Here is a 21,345-nt window from a genome sequence, read left to right as displayed (position 1 = left end):
AAGGAAGTAACTTTAAAAGTTTCAGTATACACGTCAGAACAGGTAGCAGCACAGTGAGATGTAGTACACTCACCTTCACACCTGCTGGACCTGGGGGACCATTGCCACCCATGGGACCCTAATTGAAACACATCACCAGCATGTTAAACTGCTACTACCAGTGTGTATTCTGTGTATTAATGCTTCATCAAATGATCAGTGAATGTACGTATATGAAGATGAACAACAGGACAGCTCCCCAAAGGTGAAGCCAGAACATCTCGATTGCCCCCTGGTGGCTAACTGCAGTACAGGTCATAAACTCACGGCAATACTGTTAACATTTCGTACATTAAAAGTGGTTCGTTATCTTAAGTGACCTTTTTGCTAACAGAAACATTTTCGCTCACAAGCGAGTTATGTTTTAACAGCTGTAGCTTAATCTATGACCCACGTTTCCACTGTCGTCTTCCTGCAACAACTCACCTGTCGTAAGATTTTAGTGAGACTTCTTCTTGAGGGAGACTTGTGTTTCTGGTTAGAAAACATCTAATTATCTAAGGGATTTTGAACTATCTCCAAAGGAATCGTTTCCGTAACGCTGCCAGACACTTGGAAAAACCTCACACTTGAATCTCAGCCTGACAGTGGCAAAAACAAGCAAATTTATTTGACGTGGCTTTGACAGTCAGAGTTGCCCCAAAAGTTTAAGTTGCAGCCATTTGACACAGTAATTTACTGGATCAATTTCAAAACTTTTGCTAAGTATCAATCATTTACATATCAAAACATGTAAATGTCGAGCCCAGGTTTAAAAATACTGGAATTTCTCTTTAATCACTGCTGCAAGATTATATAAAGGGGCTGTGACATCATGATTCATAGCCAATCCGAACCCGCTAATGCTCCAAATGACGTTACCAGCAGAAAGCTGCTGCACCTTGTAGAAGTATCTAGGATATTTTGGTTTACTTTTTGTTTGATGGGAGGAAGTGGAGACATGCTGTCCATCTTTATATACAGTGATTATTTTGACACTTACAGTTGGGCCCCTAACGCCCGGCTCGCCTGGGTTTCCCTAGGAGCAAAATACAAGTCATATACAGCACATTCACATCATAACAAACTCACTACAACTGCACATGGGAAATATTTCACAGGAACATTTAGCTGAAGCTTATTCACAACCTTGCAGAGACTTAGATTGACACTATTATTGTGTCATGTACGTCATGTAAGTCTCCACTGATTGTCTAGCAACCTCACAATTATAACAAAAGACATACGAAAACACATGTATGCACAAATATGTTTAGAAAACTGCGCACATAAAAAATCTATACATTTAAAAAAATCTATAAATTTTATGTGCTGATACTGAACAACATAGATTTGACGTAAATAAGACAAAGGCGTATCACTGAGGTACTTGAGTGTCCCTGCAGGAGATGTACATTTACAATCACTCAAACATCTGACTGACTCATGACAACAGATAGGACAATACAAACACAGAGGATCAACACTGTCAACAAAGAGACACTCACATGGTAAGCTCTGAAAAATCAGTGCTGCGGGAGGGATAAGCACACAACAGACAGCAGGCACAGCTGCATGCACGATAAGCAGACTCAAGCGAATTGACATCACAGTACTTTTTGGAGAACACCCAATATAGCACCCCCACCCTCCACCCAATCACTATTGTGTGTTGGATCTGGCGAGAGCTGTCAGCTGATTTCCTTTCATCTCCTCCAACAAATCTGTGGTGATTTACATGCTTATAAATTCAACTTCAAAAACTCAACTCTTGAGTCTGACATGGGTTCTTTGGGGACAGGTGGTCTTGATTAATATTTCATGATGAGTCGATCAAGGTCTGACTCTTATCCTGGACTCCAGCTCCCAGAAGGATGTTTCAAATACAAATTAACTCAATTTGAAGTAGGGGAATTTGCCTGGGAGGTACATGTAGGTGTGTGCATCCTAATAACTAATTGTTCCAGTCTGCTGTTGGTAAATGTGGATACATCTTGAAAGCTACTTGCTGTATCAGCTCAAACTCAATACAGCTTTGGTTCATTCCCCTTTCTCCCACTTGTATCTGATACCACAGAGACCAGTTCTCCCAGCCCTTCCTCCTCCAGCGCTCAAGCATGCCAGCCAGTAGCAGAGAACCTACCGGTCTGCCTAGAACTCCTGGGAACCCAGGCAGGCCCTGGAGAGGATGAAAGACAGAGGAAAGTAGATGACAGGAGGTTGGGGGACAGGTGGGTGGAAGAGGGGAAACAAACAACAGAAACAAGGAAATGGACAGAGATCAGGGACACATCAGGGCTAGGGTCAGAGAGTGAGGTGTTAGCCGCACAGCTGCAAAAGGTTACTGTCTAAGATCTATGAAGCCTCGGCCCAAGAGGGGGAAAGTGAGCTCCATCAGCTTGCAGCCAACCCAGTGATTTTCTCTGAGGATCAAGCCTAAGGGATCAACCCTTAGCTGGGTTACTGGGTACTCACTGGTTGGCCTCGATTACCAGCAGGCCCTGTTGGGCCCTGCTCAGACATGGAGGGAAGGAAAACACAAAGTGTGAGGAAGTGCTTTGTAACGCTCCTTTCTTTACACTTTATTCTTCAGCCAGCAGTAATGGAGTACATCATTTGACCGTCAGTGCGTTGGAGCTTTTAGTAATCAGTAATAAAAATAAAAAAGATGAAACCTTAATGTGTCCTCTGATGTTAACTGGAATCCTCCTGGATTTACATTTTTAAAAAGATTAGCAGGTGCCTCAAGTCTTTCACATGCATTAATATACCAATATTTACTTTTACACATTTATGAAGACAAATACACAATGAGCAAGAATTTTATGAAACATTCACTACAAATGATTTACTATCCTTTTCTGTCATAAGGAAAAACACACTTACCATGTGTTTTGGAAGAAATATTGACCAAATAGTTACTCAAAAGTTTAGTCACAAAAGGTTATACTATAATTTCATTCAGGATAACTCAGCTAACATCAGTACTTTTCACCTACCGGTTTCCCATCCTGACCAGGTTTTCCTGGTTCTCCTGGTATTCCCTAAGATGACAAACCACATATCACTTCTTATAAAAATGGAATACCAATAAAGTAAATACATTGGTAACAACAGTACAATCAAAACCTGATTTTCTTACTAGTTTAGGAGTTATTATTAGAGCACTTAATCGACAGAAAGGTCTTACTCAATTCACAATAGGACTTGAGCGTTGTTTTTGGAGTATTTTTCTTTCTTGAGAGAGAAAAAGCTCCAGCTAAGATGCAAATCGGCACTCGCTCCTGTATGTGACCATTGCAATTTTCAGGATTTGTAACCGTGATCTCCTGCAGAACCACAATTATATGTTTTCAGGTCAAAAATAATCCTTGCTGCCCACGGATCCTAATCCATTCTGCAACGTGACCCAGCATGGTGACTCAGAGGTCCTGTGTTCGGCCACCAGCTGTGGCCGGGCCTTTTGTGTGGAGTTTGAACAGGTTTCCCCCCGGATGTTCTGGCTTACCCCACCATCAAAACTTTAACGTTAATTCTAGAGCTGGAGTTGGTCCCCAGGTGAAGTACAATAGCTGCCCACTGCTCCTTAGGGATGGGATAAATGCAGCAATGAACTGAGTATGATTATGAGTATGATATGTGACAAATAAAGATTCTTCTTCTTCCAAAAGACATTCCCTCATTTGGCATCTGATGATGGTGTTGGACAGCGCAGTCTAATATCTTTTCAAAACATCCCATAGGTGTCAAACTGGATTGAAATCTGGTGACTGCAAAGGCCACAGCGTATGATTCACATCATTTTCATACTTTTTAAAACATTCACCGACCCTTTGTGCTCTATGCATGGGGCAGTGAACCACTGATCAGGATACAAATGTTTAATCATAGAATAAAGGTGATTACACAGAACAACTTTGTTTTGATTTGCAGTGACCCTTCCCTCTAAGGGGACCATGCTAGCCAAACGCCCCCGACAGTATAACAGAGCCAGTGTTTTTTTTCTTTTTTATGTTTCTCCAGTCATTACTTCGGCCGAGGAGGGTATGTTTTCACCAGTGTCCATTGGTTGGTTGGTTTGTCAGCAGGATTACACAAAAGCTACCTAACAAATTTCCATGAAACTTGGATGGAGGATTAGTCTTGGGACAGAATATACCCAAATTTAGGATTTTTTCTTCTCACCTTCTTTAACATTCATTTCTTGATGAAAACTGTTGGGTGCATTTAGATGGCTTCCATCGATTAGTGAACTACAATTTGATGAGGATCATAGATCTTGTGAGCTTAAATTATGGTTAAACAATTATTGATGGTTTTAAATGGAGAGCGACACAGTGCTATCGAGTTTGATGTTGGATAAGGGTTCAGGTTTTTCTTTAAATTAGTCACTTGTCTGTCGACTACACCTAAGAACAAGCTCACCTGCGAGCCATCACGTCCTCTTTCTCCAGACTCTCCTCTTTCTCCTTTATCACCACGAGATCCCGCAAAACCCTGTAAGACACATTAAAAGGAGCTAATTTGCATATAGAAACACATGAAAGTGCATGATTTGACATGCATTATCAAGATATGTGATTGTTTCATTCGGAAATCTAACCCGATCTCCTTTAGGCCCCATTGGTCCTGGAGCACCCGGCTCTCCCTTCGGTCCTGAAACTCCTGGAGGCCCTCGGACTCCAGGTGTACCAGCCAGAACTGCATCAGCAGATGCTCCCTATAGTACATAGACCCACACAAATGCTTATGGACTTCATTCTGTGAATCTAGGTAATGCTGAATCTTCTTGGTTTCACTGCATCAACAACAAAGAGGAGTTTACTTTTTGACCAGGTGGGCCTGGTTGCCCTGTCAGCCCATTTTTACCCTGAAAAACAGAAGAAACTCTCACTTTATGCATTACAAAATCTCACAAACTTAATATGAGGACAGAAATAAACAATGGCAGTATACCACGAGCACTTACAGATTCGCCTTTGTCACCTTTGTCTCCATGCGCCCCCTAAAAAAAAATAGACACATATGACATTAGCAGAATCATGCTGCAAAAAGTTTGAATGATGAGTTTACCAAACTCTCCTCTTCACCTTTTCTCCTGGTCTGCCAACCTCTCCCAGCTCCCCAGCTCGTCCAGGAACCCCTGGTATTCCTGGCTTGCCTGGCTCTCCAGCAGGCCCTGGGGGTCCCTCAGGGCCTCGCTCTCCAATGGCTCTACCAGGAGGCCCGGTTGCTCCCATGGGTCCTCGATCCCCTTGGTCCCCTTTTGCTCCTCTCTCTCCTGGAACACCACGAGCACCCTGGTGGAAAGAGATTAATATAATCTTGAAGCATTTTGAATCATGATTTTATTAGACATTTAATAAAGACATACATGTAGAGTCCATCTGGACAGTCTACGATCTTCCTGGAGTTCAAGTTTTTTTTAATTTCTACTCCTCCAAGATACCCTTTGTCGTACTTACATCCAAACCTGGTAGTCCTCTTGCTCCAGATTCACCCCTGTCTCCTTTTGCACCTTTCTCTACCTGCTGCACCGTAGTTATTACTGGTACGTCCTTCCTGTCCACAACCACCTTCAGATCAGACACCTGTGTGGAGGGCAAAAAAGAGAAATAGTTGGCAAGAGCTTCGTAACTTTTAGCCACAGGTTTCCTTCTGTGAAATGCTTCAAACAACCAGTCAGATTTGATCTCAGCAGCTGGAAAGTTGCCTGTCATCAGTGAGGCTTGTGAGTCCAAAAAATGCAAGGTCACAGGACGGTCATTTCAAAATGCATTCACATCCAAACTCTCACGTATAAAGGTTTATTTTTCACTGGGAGACTGAGATACAGTAGTCTGTCATCTGCAAGAATACTAGGGGGTAGTAAACTCCTCCACACTGTCTGAGCTACGTTTATTCTTAGAAGTGACAATTCAGTCACAGTCCTATGTCACTCTTTGGTTTACATCCATGAGACCAACCCCCACATGCTGCTGTGGGTTTAAACTGTGCAGTCCTATTTTTATAAGGGCCATAAACCGAGAGCAAATCCCATATTTGACCGTGGCAGCTTGTGTGTATCCACTTTTTACTGGATTGAAAACATTTTTATGTTCAAACTGATTGAGCTGTTTGACACAAGATACAACAGCTGAACATGAGTTATAAATACATCTGGAGGCTGTGAATGGTATGATGACATTTGTGAGAACAAAGGGACACATATAACAGTTTGCACAAGTTCCAGGAAATGTTTCTATTAGCAAGACAATTATGCTAAAATATTCATCCATATACCCGGAGTAGATACATGAGTAAGAATAATCGAGATTCAGGCTGTTTTGATATTTGTATTTTGTACCGGTTAAAAAGTCTTACTGTTCCTACAGGGATTTACAGTTTGCAGAGTATTTTCAAATTTAGACACAACTGTGGGATAGTTATCAGAAATAAGCCAGCAAACATTTACATATTAAAAAGGGATGATCAAGCTACAACTTCATCATAACCAAATCCAAAGTTAACGTGTGTCCACTGCATTTAAAAATATCTCCTTAAATGACATAAGCCATGTTTTCATCATCATCATACTGACATCTTTTATCCCCCTAAAAGTCCTCGTTCAGAGTGTAGTAATCTCCAAAAGCACAGGAACTTTGGGGGCACTCAGCATTTCTGATTGGTGGAATACTGGCAGCATTTTATTTAAATGAAAAAAAAAAAAAATCTGCAGTCACAAATCATTTGGCTTCTGGTTTAGTTTGCTTTGATATATCAACATTGAGTTACACAAGAAAACGTGACAGATGGACCATCATCGTTGTTATATAATCATGTGCAAGAATAACATGTAAAATCAATCATGGCTTTTTCATACATTATAATTTACCTAATCTTCACAGGTCTTTCGACCACGGTGGAAACACAGACAACAGGCTGAAGGAACCTTTTAGTTCTTTGACAGGTAGCTCCAGGGACTATAACTTTAACCTATCATTCAGTAAATACTGATTGCACAGTGTGATGGCAGTTTTAATGCTGCAACTGTAAATTGACGGCATCTGCATGTAGATATAAACTACACTTTCACTATGCTATACGCAGGTCGAAATACAGCACAAAGGAAGCGTGTCTGCCACTGCATAACCAAAATAGGAAGAGGCATTGTTTTCCTTGGTTGCTTGGTTCCTCAGTAACGGTGGAAAAACTGGAATAAGAGATGAAGTAAAGAAGGTGAAGAGGGAGAGTGATAGAAACCGAGGTGAGCAATAAGTGAATGGAGAGGCAATCACTCGATGGAGAGCAGCAAGCAACAAAACCTGCCCAATTATGAATATAACCTATAAACTTTATTCTGCTTTGAACAGAACTGAGATCCTGGTTTTTAGGTTGAATTGGGATTCTTAAGGTTGTCTTTTGCTGTGGACAGTAGCCGGGCCATTAGTGGTAGACACAGTTCATGACATGGCAACAACAGTAATACCACCGGCAAATAAGAAGGGGGAAAAGTAAAAAAATTGTCCGCTTTAAGGGAACAAATATTTGACAGAATTATTAAATTGCATGTCATAAGTCCTCATACCTGAATGCCAAGGTTTGCCAACGCCTTCTGGACATCCTGTCAAAAGAAATATACAAACATAATTCAACAGAGATGAACAATATCATCAACAAATGCTTCCACAAGCCACAGCTGTGTCATGATGGGCCACGTCTTACCACTGCTGTTCCGGGTTTGCCCGGTGCTCCGTCCTCTCCAGGGTCTCCCTGCAAAAAAGATATCAAAGTGTCAACACAAAACACATGAAACCTTATTCGTTTGACACTTTCACTAAAATAGAGACGGAAGTTTAACTTACAGCTTCACCTCTAGGGCCAGTGGGACCTCTCTCGCCCTGAAACAAAGAAAGTTAGAAGGTCACACAGTGGACTGAATGGTCACTAATCTAGAGCAACCTGAGATCAATAAAGACAACCGTGACTTACTCTGGCTCCAGCAGCTCCTGGGGTCCCAGGTACACCCTGAAGGACAGAGCAAGGACAACGATAAAAACATCAACAGATAAGACTGTGGGGAGGCTGCAACAGCCTACAGAGAGATGTAGATAAAACACACATCTGTGCTGCCACATGAGAGGAGTGATGCTGTTGAGGATAAGATGCCTGAACAAGAGCTAAACACATTGATGTCTGATAAAATACCTTTTCTATGATGGTAAGCAAACATAATACAGTTACATGAGAACATAATTACATGCAGAGGAATTGTTTGGTGTGTATAATGACTTCTTTTCTGTTAATGCAATGTAGCCCCTGGAGGCTGGTATTATTCCTAGCACACAACACTGCAGGAGAAGCAGTACAGTGTGTGTTAGACTGTAATATGCATTTAAATAATGTAATTAACAGCAATGTCAGAAATCTGCAAAATCATGCACACTCACCGGGGTTCCTGGAGGCCCCTGTGGGCCTGGGATCGATGCTGCTGGAGCTCCTTTTACGTACACAACCTGAGACAGGGACAGAATACAGTCATCCACCATATTCATGATGTTTATCAAATACGTCTGCATCAGTTTAAGGCTGCAACAATTAATCAATTAATTAGTCTATCAAAAGAAAATTATCAACAACTAATCTGATAATTAATTAATCATTTTAGTCATTTGTCAAGCACAAATGTCAAACATACTGAGTTCCAGCTTTTTAAATGAGTCTTGAATTTTGGACTAAAAGTAGCAATTTAAAGAGCTCAGGGAAACTGATATATGACATAATATACACTAAATGACTGATTCATCATGAAACTAATCAGCAGATTACTCGATGATAGTAATTGTTCCAGCTTTATTTTAGTCACACCCAGTGTAAAAATGTAGGTACTCAGTACAATTTGAAGATGCTTATACTTTAAGACTTTTCCTCAAGTACTATACCTAATGGCGACTTTCGTTTTTACCAAGTAATATTTTAACACAATTTCTTTAATTTCACTCAAGTATGTCTTTCGTGTACTTTTTACAACACTGGTCGTACCTGTCCAGGAGGACCGACTGCGCCAGTTAGTCCAGGAGGCCCCTGAAGGCCAGTGAGTCCTACAGGCCCAGTAGGGCCCCGGTCTCCTTTCAGACCATCACGGCCCTAGAAAAACACATGCGATTACACAACTGAGAGTCTCTCTACCCAGGGTAACTTCCTGCTGCACTATATGAGAGTAAACTATAAAATCAAAGCAGGTGGCCACTGCCACCCCTCCACTGATGTTCTAGAGATAATTAATATGAATTTGCACATGAAAACAGCTCTGACATTTGGCGCCACTCTGGATTCCTCTCAGAAGTGGCTTCCCTTTAAAGGCTAAGCTTGATCATTAGAGGCTAGTGAATGTATATAGCTGCTTCTGAGAAGCCTATTGATTCAGCAGCGAGAGTGTGATGGTAATGTCAATGTCAGAGCAAACTACGGTTGATAAATACACACTTGAGGGGGAAAAGGATGAGGCGAAAGGAGGAAAACTGATGTGTAATTCAGTTATGTCAAGGAAGGCGGGATCAATACAGGAAGGAGGGGTGAGACAGGGCAGGTTGAGTCAGACACAATACAGTTTATAGACAAACTGACCACAAAACACAAAGAGATGATATTAATATATTATATTATATTATATATCTAGATTCGGCAAAACTTACATCTCTTCCAGCTGCTCCTGCTTCTCCTTTGTCACCCTGCAGATTAAAGACAGAAGAGTCAGGTTCACAAAGAAATACAGAAATACAGACATAATGGGGACAATCTTCATAAACAATTTTCTTAAATCTTAGTAAATAAAAAGGTACTACTTTCACTGGAAACGAGCCCATAAAAATAACATTCAATAAAGACCTTGTATTTTATCAAAGATGCTCTGCTTTGAACACATCACTGTACACAACAATATTCAGAGGATATCAGTTGAATAAGAACTACTTCAAATGTTGTCATACCAACTCGTATAAAAACTGATAAACAGCCACAAACCTTCCTCCCATCTTCACCTGGAACACCATCCTCTCCCTGTAAGTCAAACGAAATGCATTAAGAACTCCACAGGAACAAACTGAGTAATGGCTGGTCCGCTGCAGGAGCACTCAGATAATTCAGTGCCATTATGCCAAGACAGCCATTACACAGCAGACCACAAACACATGTTTGCACATTGTTCACATGAAAGAGTACATCAAGGCTTTTACTGATCAGAGAATGATAGAGAGGAGACACACTGATGCTGAACAATACTGTCAAGATTCATATTCTGGCTGCCAGTATCTAAATATGTCAAGTCACTTATAGAACATGCAATGTATCACATTACGTCAGTGAGAGTGGATGTCATATACAAGATGCTGAAGTAAACCAGCTACCATTTTTCCAGGAACCCCAGGCTTGCCATCCTCGCCTGCTTTACCCTGAAATACCGCAGCAAAGATGAAAAGTAAACATGATCAAAAACAGAGACAAACAAACGAATGAATGAAACCGATGAATAAAGACAGAATGAAAAGACTGAGTGTTGGGGTGTGTTTCCTCACAGGTGTCCCTGGAGTTCCTGGAGGCCCAACAGGCCCTGGAGGGCCCTGCTCTCCTCTAAGTCCTGGTAAACCCTGAAACCAACAGATCACAGTGAAAGGTTTAATCTCACTCTAATCAAAAATGCCTAGTGATCCAGAACTGATTTACAATCAGTCATATTTTCACTGTGTTGTAGGGATGTTAGTACATTCAGTAAGATAAAACATTTCTGAAGGCTGTATTTCATATTGGGAAAACCTCCAGCTGCTCTCAATCACCATGAACAATATCTATTCAGAATCCTGAGAATCACAGCATAATGGATGATGGGAAACTCTAACTACATCATTAAACGTATCAGAAAATTAAGCTGTTGTATTATCTTTAAACCAGGGCTGGCACGACGCTGCATATCTAGAAAAAGTATGAAAAAAATGCAGCAGCAGCAGAGATCATAGAGCCTTCATGTGTCTGCCCATGAAAACAGCATTTAGACTCCTTACTGAACCGTAAGTTCAGCAGTTTCAGACTTTCAGAATCAATACTATGGTATATATTACATTTTGATCTCTAGTGAAACCGGACTGAGAACGTCTTTCCCTACAGTCAGCTTATGCAACTGGTCACAGGAGTGAAGGCTGAATTTTAACACCCCACAGTGCCCTCTGCAGCACATACACAGAAATAAACATGTGCAACTGCAATTCAGAGTAAGACATCTTTACTGAAAATGGGTTATGAATGTGTTTAATGCAGAATTTGAATCATATGATCAAAATAAAAACTAATACAAATCAGGGGCAATTGTGTTTTATGAACAAGGATACTCACATCTCTCCCAGGATCACCCTGTTTGCCAGGATCACCCTGTAAACACACAAAAAAGTGTCAGCAATCATCTACACATATTCACCGCTCAGCTCCACATATAGTGTGTTTCATAGTTTGGTAAAAAAAAGTTGGCAGAATCAGAAGTACCCTCTGTCCAGGTGGTCCAGAAGTACCCAGTTTACCATCCAAACCTGGACGTCCATCCAACCCAGATGCTCCCCTTTCTCCCTGATCACAGAAAGGTTCAAGGGTTAGAAGATTGCACGTACATTACAGAACTTCAGCCTCTGCGCGTCATCGCACTGGGAATCTACCGCAGAATATATATGAATGAAGGATACATGGCACCCACCGGATAGCAAAGAATCCTTCAATTTTTATTTTTGATAAAATTACATGGGTCAGTTCAGTAGGTGACATTGTGGAGAGCAGTCACTGTGATTGATTTCAAACCTTCTCTCCAGGCGCTCCTCTCTCTCCTGAGTCACCCTGGACATATATCAAATAGAAATATATTAGAAGTGATACTACTGAAAATAAGTGATTCAGATATTTACAGCTTTCTATTTATAAGGATTTGAGTGACAGATAGAAAACTCACTCTTGTGCCTGCTGGCCCCCGTTGTCCCTCCGAACCCTTTAGAGACAGCAGGGAGAGAACAAGAAGTCACAGAGGATCATCTGTCACGCATACTAAATCAACAGGGAAAGAGGTCAGTGCAAATACAGATGCACATACTACAGTGGCTTATCAGATGCTCACAGAAGCATTCATAAATTGCTAGAATGAGGCAAACTCACTCGTAGGCCTGGGGCTCCGGGAGTTCCTGCTTCGCCTTTCTGACCTTTGCTGCCGTGCTCTCCTGGGTCGCCATCTTCACCCTGGGAATCACAGCGATGTAGGTCGTTTTAGCTGCACTACTTTTCTTTTAAAATCCAATTAACGTTCAGCTGATAATGACGATGGTGGTTTGTTAAGGAGTTCTCCCATTGTGTCTTTGCAACAACTACAATAGCTGCAAAGCTGCATACCCGCTCTCCTTTATCTCCTTTGAGCTGGCCCAGGATGTCAGCCTGTTGAAGGGAACAAACACAGGAGGTTGAATGAAGTCTCAAAGCTGAGAGGAACTAGGTTGTAGAAGTTCTCTATACGTTCCTAACTCTAGTTTACTTTCATCAAAATATATCAAACCCATGATACACAACTATTATCAAAATATATCAAACCCGTGATACACAACTATCACCAAAATCTTCCCATAAATAATGATTTATCACAACAAAGGCACAACAATCTACAATATCATGATATCTGTAACTAAAGAAAAATAAAGAAACAGTCAGATAATGTAGATTGTTTAACAGAAGTACATACATTTCACAAACACCACAAACAGGCTTCTATTAAGTTCGACCAACAGCTATATATTTTTACACAGATGTAGTTGACATAATGTAAAAAGTATGTGGTCATTCTCATAGTTGTAACATTGATCATGATTTTGTTAATGCTTCTGATATTCCAATGACTTACTGAAGACAAGAGTTAAAAAATTATATATCTTTTCTTGTATGTTGGAGCTGATCTAGTGTAGCTTCTGTTTAGGCTCCATGATAAATGTGCAAACTCTCACAAACTAGAGCGTGGTGCCTTTCAAAATGAGTCCTCATAGATGCATTTTGCCCTTACAGTCCTTCTGTTATAAGCTTTTTTATGTGAGTGTGCCAATGAAGAAAACACACTCACCACTTTTCCTGGTGGTCCTGGAGGCCCTTGAGGTCCCTTGAAGGAGAGAATAAAGTGAAAAAAGTGAATCCACTAACAGTAGATACAAAGTTATAAAAGCACCTTGTAAAAATAAAGCAAATAACAAACCACTTCTCCTTTTTCTCCTCTCAGCCCTGCAGGTCCTGGACTACCCTGTGATCAAACACAGATCAATAAAGATGCTGAAAGGCTGACCGTCTGCACTGCTTCTTCTGAGTCGGGTAGCACAGAAGAATATTGATAAACTGTCCGTATGATGATTCATAAATGTGTGTCTCACATTTCGTCCGGACTCTCCTGGGTCTCCCAGGTCTCCTTTCTCTCCTGGTCGTCCTGGTTGACCCGCCAGTCCCTGGTGGGGGGGGGGGGGGGTAACATTTGTGAACTGAACTTTCCATCATCTTACTGTATGTTTAAAGTTGAAGAGACACACTTGTCCTACCCTCAGTCCTCTTTCTCCTGGCTTCCCTGGAAGTCCAGACTCCCCCTGGTGAAAAAAAATAAAAATATGACATGTACAGTTTTAAAAAATAGACAAACATTTTACTAGGAGAATGGATGTTTGAGAGGTTAGTGAGAATAAGAGGAATAGATCATACTTACAGGTGTGCCTTCATCACCCTTCTCTCCTCTAGGTCCCTGTATTACATAAGTATAAATGATTCAATGATTGTACCTGGGATAAAAACCTCAGTAGCATTACATTTCAGACTCTACATCAGCTGAGTAGAGACAACAGAGAACATGTACAAAATAAATTAGCAAAGGTTTGCATGTCATACACACAAAGTGTTCATTTTTTTACCTCTGAAATGACATCATTAGAAAAAGATGCATGTTGGAAGGACAGAAGAAACAGAAGAAACTGAAAAGGCAGTCTGATCTTTGATTTTGACCATTTCTAGTGAGTATGATCATTTTTGCATTTAAGAAAAACAAAAAAATTAAAGAACTCTTATTTTTGTTGGGGTCTGAAGCAAACAAACGTTTCCCCTTACAGCTGGAGAGTACAATTTGTAGGCCGGGTCATCTCTGCAAACTACAATTGTTCATTCATAAATGGTACAGAACTTGTTTTGTCCAACAAACAGTCTTAAGCCCAAAAATATTCTGTTTACAATGATAAAAAACAAAGATAAGAACTAAATCCTCTTATTGGAGAAGCTGGTGGAAAGAAATACCAAATAGATTAGTCAACTATCAGAGTAGATGAAACTTAATTTATGTCAATTGACTGATCAGTTAAACAATACCCATCTTTAAGCATTCGAGGTTTAGATCAGCCTTGCTTGCAGATATTATTTTAGAGCTATCATCAAAAACCACAAGCTAATTATTTTGTTATCTCAAGATAATGAAGCTTGTTCTCTTGAAAAGACCTGCTAATTTGTCTTATTATCCGACAAAGGGTTGATCATTTATTATAAGAAATTGACTTTTGAAATAGACTTCTTTGAGTCTATTTCCTTGACATAGACTTCCTTGAGATCACAGGATAATTATGAAGAAGTTGAGAATAAGTGTCTAGTTCAATTAAACAGGCCTAATTTTAGTCTTCAAGATCACTATCACAACTTTTTGGGAGGATTCATTCATGTTAGACCTTGAGGGAAGTATAGTCTGATGCGCTGATCAACAATAGGCACTCCTTAATCTGACATTTACATCTTAAATCAGTTGCTACAGTTGTCAAAGCATGCTGGCATGACACTCCTGATCTCTGATGAGCATTAGTAATATGAGAAACTGGGTTGATTACCTTGTTGTCTCAAGATAACAGAGCTCGAGATAACAACATAATGAACTTATGATCTTGAGATAACAGAGAAAACAAAGCTCAACGATTTTCAGCTTCCTTATCTCAGCACTAAGGATCATCTAAAGTATCACCCCACAACAACAAGACACTGATCAAGGTTAATAGAGAAGAAAGACAAAATAGTTTAGACTTGGATGTAACCAGATCCCAAACACCACTCTGACCTCTTTCCCAGCCAGGCCAGGCTTTCCTGGGATTCCTGTCCGTCCGTTTTCCCCCCTCTCTCCTGGTTCACCTGCGTCTCCCTAAAGAACAGTAACAGGACCAGTGTAACAGCCAAACACATAGAAACAGGCAAAAGGGCTAAAATACAGCAGAGCTGGCCTCTTACTTTGGCACCTGGCCTTCCACTGATACCAGGAAGTCCCTGAGGAGAGAGCACATGTTTAATGTATTTCTTTGTATGAGCAACTCTGGGGCCACGACTTACACTGACAGGTGGCACAAGGGAATGTTCATGAATAATGGATGTTGTTGTCGTGTATGTATCACAGCAGATGTAAAATTATGATTGTGACATTTGTTGTTCTGATAAGGTGTGAGGTGTGAATGAACTAACCCTCTCTCCCGGCTCTCCTTTAGGACCAGGGACAGCTGACCCTCCTGACCCTGAAGACCCCTGGCAAAATGACAAGAAAAGGAAATGTCATTTAGACAGAGCCAGTGTGCACCTCACACACACAAACAGGTGAATATTTTAGTGTCATCATCCCCTGGTTGCTCACTTTCTCTCCTCTCAGTCCCTGCTCTCCTCTATCTCCTTTCGACCCCTCAGGACCAGGCAGGCCTCGCTCCCCCTGCAGGAGAGGAAAACCATCAGAATAAAGGAGGGCGCTCTGTTAAGATGAGAAGTAAAACGAGAACAGAATTTGATTGCTTACCTGATCCCCTTTCTCCCCTGGTAAACCTGGAACCTGCATGATTAATACAGTGAAGGCTCATCATCACAGACCGTCATGGGCATTAAGTGTATACCCAAAGTGATAAAAAGATAAATTATTATTTGTCATGATTTTTTTCCCCCTAATCTGATAACTTACACTTCTGCCGGGCTCCCCTCGCGCACCTTCGTTTCCCTGGGAACAGATGGATTCACTTGTTCTTTCATCTTTGCTCGGAAATTCATTACATCAGATTATGAAACATTCTGCGCTGGCATCACGTTCCTATTGACCCGCTGCTTCTCATCTGATTACACCTAATTGAGTCAGTCTCACCTTTTCTCCTGGTGGTCCACTGGGCCCTGGTAAACCCTGATGACAAATGCAAAGACTCATTCGTGAGACTCGCGCTGAATTTGTAACAGTCAAACCATGCAGCGAAATACCAGACAAAAAGGCACAGTGTCGTCATTAAGCAAAACTACACACGGCAGTCTGTCACTCACTCTCAAACCCGGAGTTCCTGCGAGGCCCGGCTTCCCTGGGTCCCCCTACGAGACAATATAATTTAAATAACAGCAAGAAATCTCACTAAAAGAGGGAAATGTCAACTGCTTAACTCATTTAAATTAAAAGCTAAACCAACGGTGCTGAACTCACTCTCTCTCCAGTTTCACCAGTCGGTCCTCTCTCCCCCTGCAAAGAGACACATGTTGTGATTCATTGAATGTTTTCTCGCTGAAATGTTCCCATTATCCAAACACTTCTAATAATGAGTCTAAAACTATTGACATTCGGTACAGCTCTAGTCATAACTGCAGTATAAAGAGCCTCTTCTTTGATTGTCTGACTTGCTGTCAACAATACCTGCATCTTACAGAAAAGGGTTGCAGCCATTCCTAAACTGATCTTTGTGCATATATAGCACATTATGTAACTGTTAAAGTGATAATACTTTAAATGTATTACAGTTGTTGTATTACCAATTGTTACAGCTTCTCAACTTGCACTGGCTCATCTGCAAATAAATATTACTGTATGTGCAAAAAATCAAGGGATTTCTATGATGTAGAGATATTTTCCAACGCTTCCCATTTATTCTGTACATCTATGAACATCATCTTCAATAGACAGACGTCCATCTCATCAGAAAAAAAAAAAAAAGACCTTAGCATCGACATTAAAGATTAACGCTGCCTTTCAGCTCAGGTAGAAACATGTTGTCTGCAGTATATTTTTTATTTGACTTGAAAAAACACCACCTGCTGTGTCTCCACCCTTTTCTAACCAACACTGTTTAACTTAGACCAAAGTGAGCATGATGAAACACACATCTGCCTCCACAAGATTGTTCATATCACCTCTTTATACATTTTCCCTGTGGTAAACTTAACTATTAAACCCGGTGCCCTACCTGTGAATATGGACCACAGTCATTTAGACTATAAAAAACCCGCACTGACACCACAAAGACTCACATGTACAGACACAGACATGCACACACTTGACTGATTAATTCTCATATCATGTAACTCACCCTGTCTCCTTGTGATCCAGGCTCACCTGGCTGCCCGCGGTCACCCTATCAGAGCGGAGAGAGCGACAGAGGTCATTCTTCTATTTACACCTCACAACAGAAGTGACTTTCCTCACCTTTATCTTACCTTGCTACCAATTTCTCCTGGAGGCCCACGGGGACCCTGAAAGACATGAGCAAAATGCTTGAACATAAATATATGAACTCCATCAAGAAGGTTATGTTTTGGTCCTATTTCACTGAAATGTGGTGGATAGTCCAGCCATGGGCAAAGAAAGAACTGAATAATTGTAACTGTGGACAGCGCGACCCTGTGACTATTTTCTAAAGCACTTTATACTTTTGCTCATAACTCCTTAAATATGACGCACAGGTGCACACTTATCTTTCCCTTGGCTAATTGTGTATGTGTCCATAAAAGGCAGAAGGACATACTGTACACTGACATTCTATCTAATATTTACCAAATGTAATGCAAATGACTGTAATTCTGCAAGTTACCCTGCAGTCAAAAGTGTGTTTTACTTCCTGTTTCTATTATCAAATCATTGAGCTGTGACATTAGAAGGCTGTTTTATTTGTTTCTTTACTCATTCATCTGTTGAAAATGTTCTCTCTGCTGAGTGGAAATCAGATTTTGCTTACAATGTTTTCTTTACTTTATAATTTGATAGCAATCACCAAATTTCAAAGGTAATCCTAAAAGTAGCCAGTGTACAGTTGTATTTTGTTAAATAAGGAATGAAGGCATAAAATAGTTCCCTATTTGACATTTTGTGAGTTTATTTTGTTAATTTATTATACACAGTAGGGAACTTGCCCCTTTTACATCTCCCAGCTGAAACTATGAGGGCTATTGGACTATCATCTCTTGCGTTTCAAGGTGGACAGCCTGTGGCTAGCTGGTTAGCATGCTAATTTCAGTAGACATCTTTGCAGCACATGACATCTTTGACATTACATTAGCACTGTTGTTTCTTGATTGTTGATAAGGTTAGTTGATTTGTTTTAGACACAAATCCTAGACGAATCTTACAAATTGCTCCTTTAAGAGGCAAGCCCATGAGCATGATTTGTGACATAACAAATGGTTTAGAAGCCAACCGGGGCAAATATCGAGCCCAACCAAGGATAATGTAGAAAACTGGGATCACCTATACACATATACTGAGAATGGATTTTACAGTGAAGTAGGAGACATCTTGTGTAAAGCAGTTAATATTGTAGCATAAAAAACGTGCATATTCATGTATATTTTGGAATTTTAATAAAGGAATAGGTGCCATTTTAAGGGTTTAATGTAATTATGATACTTTATTTTTTGAGACACACATTAGAAAATTCCTATTCATGCCTTGTGATGAGGGGATCTTTAAACTTTTTGAATTTTACATATTTTACATTAAATATGTTCAAAGCAATACATATATATATATATGCATATCGTTCATCATCATGGCATCAGTCATCTGAAGTTGCTGTGTGTTTAACCTACCCTGTCTCCGGGCTCTCCCTGTCTGCCTGGAGGTCCCGGCGGCCCATCAGCACCTTCGCCCTAAAAAAAGAACATTTCTCTGAGATAAGCACCTCACATGCTCAGCCACTCAGGCAACTGAATCAATCTGCAGCTACCTTGTCTCCTTTGCTACCCTGTGGTCCTGTCAGCCCTCTAGGACCCTGGGCCCCTGGAGTTCCCGAAGCTCCCTGATAATAAAAATGCAATTAGTAAATGCAAAATACATCCAGACATCCCCCCCAACCTACCCACCAACACACACACACACACACACACACACACACATGCACAGAATTCAGATGCAAACTAAACGTGTCAGCACTTCAGCAGTGATTGACAGCTCTTACTGGGGAGCCCTTCTCGCCCTTCACGGCCACCCCATTGCCGACTCCTGGAGGTCCCTGTCAGCAAAGAGAGATAAGAGCTGGAATCATTATGCTTGTGTGCTCCTCGGGACATTTCTGCAGTAAGAGGACAAGCTGGTGATGATGTGACTCACCCTCTCTCCTGGGCTGCCCCTTTCTCCCTGCAGAAACAAAGAGAGTGAGGAGAGAGGAGGGTAAACACTGTTGTTAGGGAAGGTTACTCTGTGGCCTTTTTCACACAGAAATTCTGCAATATCGTTGCAAAGAAGGCTTGCTTTTTACGCTGCCTTTGTTTATTCACACCGAACCAAGCAGCGCTGGCTCAAAGCCGCTCCAGTGTGTCATTTCATACAGCATGCCGGCATTGGGTAAGCAAAAGTGGCGTGACGGTATTCAATCCACGACCTCCACCGGCGGATCAGAGGGGGATCAAAACTGTCGCCTCATTCTGTCTCTACAACTTTCCCAAAGACGGCGAGGCAGAACAACAGCACATGATTCCCACCTTGAAAGGGCAGTGTGCATGGGGCTTATTATAACCTCCACAACATCTACACAAATACACAAAGGTTGATTCATACACAAACAACCAACCTTGATGCTGCACGGCATTTATTACAATAACAGAAATAAATACTTACTAATACCAATTATAACAACTTTTTTTTCATTATTGATCAGTTGCAATTTGTTGTGATGGAGGAATCAATCATTTAGTTTCCAGAGACACTGTCTTCAAAGATATGTACTAGAAATAACATTAGTATCTTACACAACTATCAAATATGAAAATAGTTTTCTTGGATGCATCCGGAAAAATACAGTTTCCAGTCCTTGTCTCAGGTTTGAACAGAATAAAAATCAAATCAATAATATCTCCATAAAAACCCTTACTTGAATGAATAAAACCATACATCATAAATAATATTATGTGACAAAAAACCTCAAATACAGTAAATGTTTGAGCCTCCACTGAATGAAATACTTAAGTGGCTCAATACTACCACCATGTGATTGAGTTGTATAATAAGAGTTTTGTCTTGGTTTAGTGGTTGAACCCAATAGACTTTTAAAGCACAGTAAGTCTAAATGAGAGAATTCATTGAGGAAACTTGTGGATTTCAAAATTGGATCGGTTATTGCAATAATCTGATGTCTATTTACTGCAACATTATAAAAATGAGGCTCAGCATATGATCTAATTGTTCATTTATAACTCTCTCTTTCTCTTTCCCCACCTCTTGATCAAATGACAATCGGTGTTTAACACAATTAAATCAGCCAACCCTCATGTCCATGCCGTCAATCTTTAAATATGTTTTCCTCTCTGCTGTTGCCAGCTGTTGCTGCAGTGAATATTTGTTGCAACCCTCCTCCACCACCATTCACCAGTTCATCATATCCAGTGGCCAGACCGAGCTCACCAGAGGCCATCTCATTTCATCCAGATCTTTAGCAATCATCTTCATCCCATCCCATCACCACCACCAGCATCTCTGCTCCACTGGGGGGCCTTCCTATACCAACTCATGGCTTTACCTTCCCTCTTGAAATTTAATGACAGTCACGATGGGGCCTAATTGCCAAAGACTTATTTTTTCCTCATATATAGAAATACAACAAATACATTTATACATTTCTTAGTTTGTATTCATATTGTAAATATTACCTCTCTGTGTTTCTGTGTCAGTTTCTTTTCCAAAACTACAAACTACACCTTTAAGCTGCCAAAGCAAGTTGGAATGTTTTTGCACCACATGGCAGGGAAGATTTAAATGAAATACAATTACATCACAAAATCTTGATTGTTGCATCTTTGAAAGAACATACAATCTTGAGTGAATATCTTACAGAGCTGATGTCAGTATACTTATGTCACTTTCTAACTTGGTGAGGAGGCTAACCTTGATAGAAAGTCCTGGTGTTCCTGCTAAACCTGGGCGACCATCCTGACCTGGTGTCCCCGGAACTCCGGGGGCGCCTTTGGCCCCGTCACTGCCCAGTCGACCTGGAGTACCCTAAGAAAAAAAACCCATTAACATTTGTTAATATATTGGAACAACTTAGTGCGACACAC

The 21,345-nt window shown here is 40.8% G+C and overlaps 1 protein-coding gene across 6 annotated transcripts in view; it reads right to left on the bottom strand.

Moving 5' to 3' along the window:
* col7a1 (collagen, type VII, alpha 1) overlaps positions 1-21,345 on the bottom strand; it is a 72,646-nt gene that overhangs the window by 24,630 nt on the left and 26,671 nt on the right. For 5 of the 6 annotated variants that reach the window (XM_030421133.1, XM_030421129.1, XM_030421128.1 and 2 more), the window contains exons 36-82: positions 21,173-21,286; positions 19,403-19,429; positions 19,251-19,304; positions 19,020-19,091; positions 18,883-18,942; positions 17,515-17,550; positions 17,388-17,432; positions 16,511-16,546; positions 16,357-16,401; positions 16,187-16,222; positions 16,010-16,045; positions 15,851-15,883; positions 15,695-15,766; positions 15,529-15,588; positions 15,301-15,336; positions 15,134-15,214; positions 13,754-13,789; positions 13,593-13,637; positions 13,431-13,502; positions 13,259-13,303; positions 13,130-13,165; positions 12,415-12,456; positions 12,184-12,264; positions 11,984-12,019; positions 11,836-11,871; positions 11,530-11,610; positions 11,383-11,418; positions 10,572-10,643; positions 10,404-10,448; positions 10,021-10,056; positions 9,693-9,728; positions 9,040-9,144; positions 8,448-8,513; positions 7,990-8,025; positions 7,863-7,898; positions 7,723-7,770; positions 7,586-7,621; positions 5,484-5,609; positions 5,109-5,318; positions 4,988-5,023; positions 4,844-4,888; positions 4,622-4,738; positions 4,444-4,515; positions 3,018-3,062; positions 2,162-2,197; positions 1,022-1,057; positions 74-118 (exon numbers count right to left, since the gene is read on the bottom strand). In XM_030421133.1, the coding sequence (XP_030276993.1) occupies positions 74-118; positions 1,022-1,057; positions 2,162-2,197; positions 3,018-3,062; positions 4,444-4,515; positions 4,622-4,738; positions 4,844-4,888; positions 4,988-5,023; positions 5,109-5,318; positions 5,484-5,609; positions 7,586-7,621; positions 7,723-7,770; positions 7,863-7,898; positions 7,990-8,025; positions 8,448-8,513; positions 9,040-9,144; positions 9,693-9,728; positions 10,021-10,056; positions 10,404-10,448; positions 10,572-10,643; positions 11,383-11,418; positions 11,530-11,610; positions 11,836-11,871; positions 11,984-12,019; positions 12,184-12,264; positions 12,415-12,456; positions 13,130-13,165; positions 13,259-13,303; positions 13,431-13,502; positions 13,593-13,637; positions 13,754-13,789; positions 15,134-15,214; positions 15,301-15,336; positions 15,529-15,588; positions 15,695-15,766; positions 15,851-15,883; positions 16,010-16,045; positions 16,187-16,222; positions 16,357-16,401; positions 16,511-16,546; positions 17,388-17,432; positions 17,515-17,550; positions 18,883-18,942; positions 19,020-19,091; positions 19,251-19,304; positions 19,403-19,429; positions 21,173-21,286 (2,673 nt within the window). Of the gene's footprint in view, positions 1-73; positions 119-1,021; positions 1,058-2,161; positions 2,198-2,493; positions 2,530-3,017; positions 3,063-4,443; positions 4,516-4,621; positions 4,739-4,843; positions 4,889-4,987; positions 5,024-5,108; positions 5,319-5,483; positions 5,610-7,585; positions 7,622-7,722; positions 7,771-7,862; positions 7,899-7,989; positions 8,026-8,447; positions 8,514-9,039; positions 9,145-9,692; positions 9,729-10,020; positions 10,057-10,403; positions 10,449-10,571; positions 10,644-11,382; positions 11,419-11,529; positions 11,611-11,835; positions 11,872-11,983; positions 12,020-12,183; positions 12,265-12,414; positions 12,457-13,129; positions 13,166-13,258; positions 13,304-13,430; positions 13,503-13,592; positions 13,638-13,753; positions 13,790-15,133; positions 15,215-15,300; positions 15,337-15,528; positions 15,589-15,694; positions 15,767-15,850; positions 15,884-16,009; positions 16,046-16,186; positions 16,223-16,356; positions 16,402-16,510; positions 16,547-17,387; positions 17,433-17,514; positions 17,551-18,882; positions 18,943-19,019; positions 19,092-19,250; positions 19,305-19,402; positions 19,430-21,172; positions 21,287-21,345 lie in introns of all 6 variants that reach the window. The other variant, XM_030421130.1, reaches the window with a different exon arrangement.

Source organism: Sparus aurata, chromosome 6 (genome assembly GCF_900880675.1).
Source record: "Sparus aurata chromosome 6, fSpaAur1.1, whole genome shotgun sequence".
Taxonomy (NCBI): Eukaryota; Metazoa; Chordata; class Actinopteri; order Spariformes; family Sparidae; genus Sparus; species Sparus aurata.
This window is presented reverse-complemented; position numbering and strand designations above follow the sequence as displayed.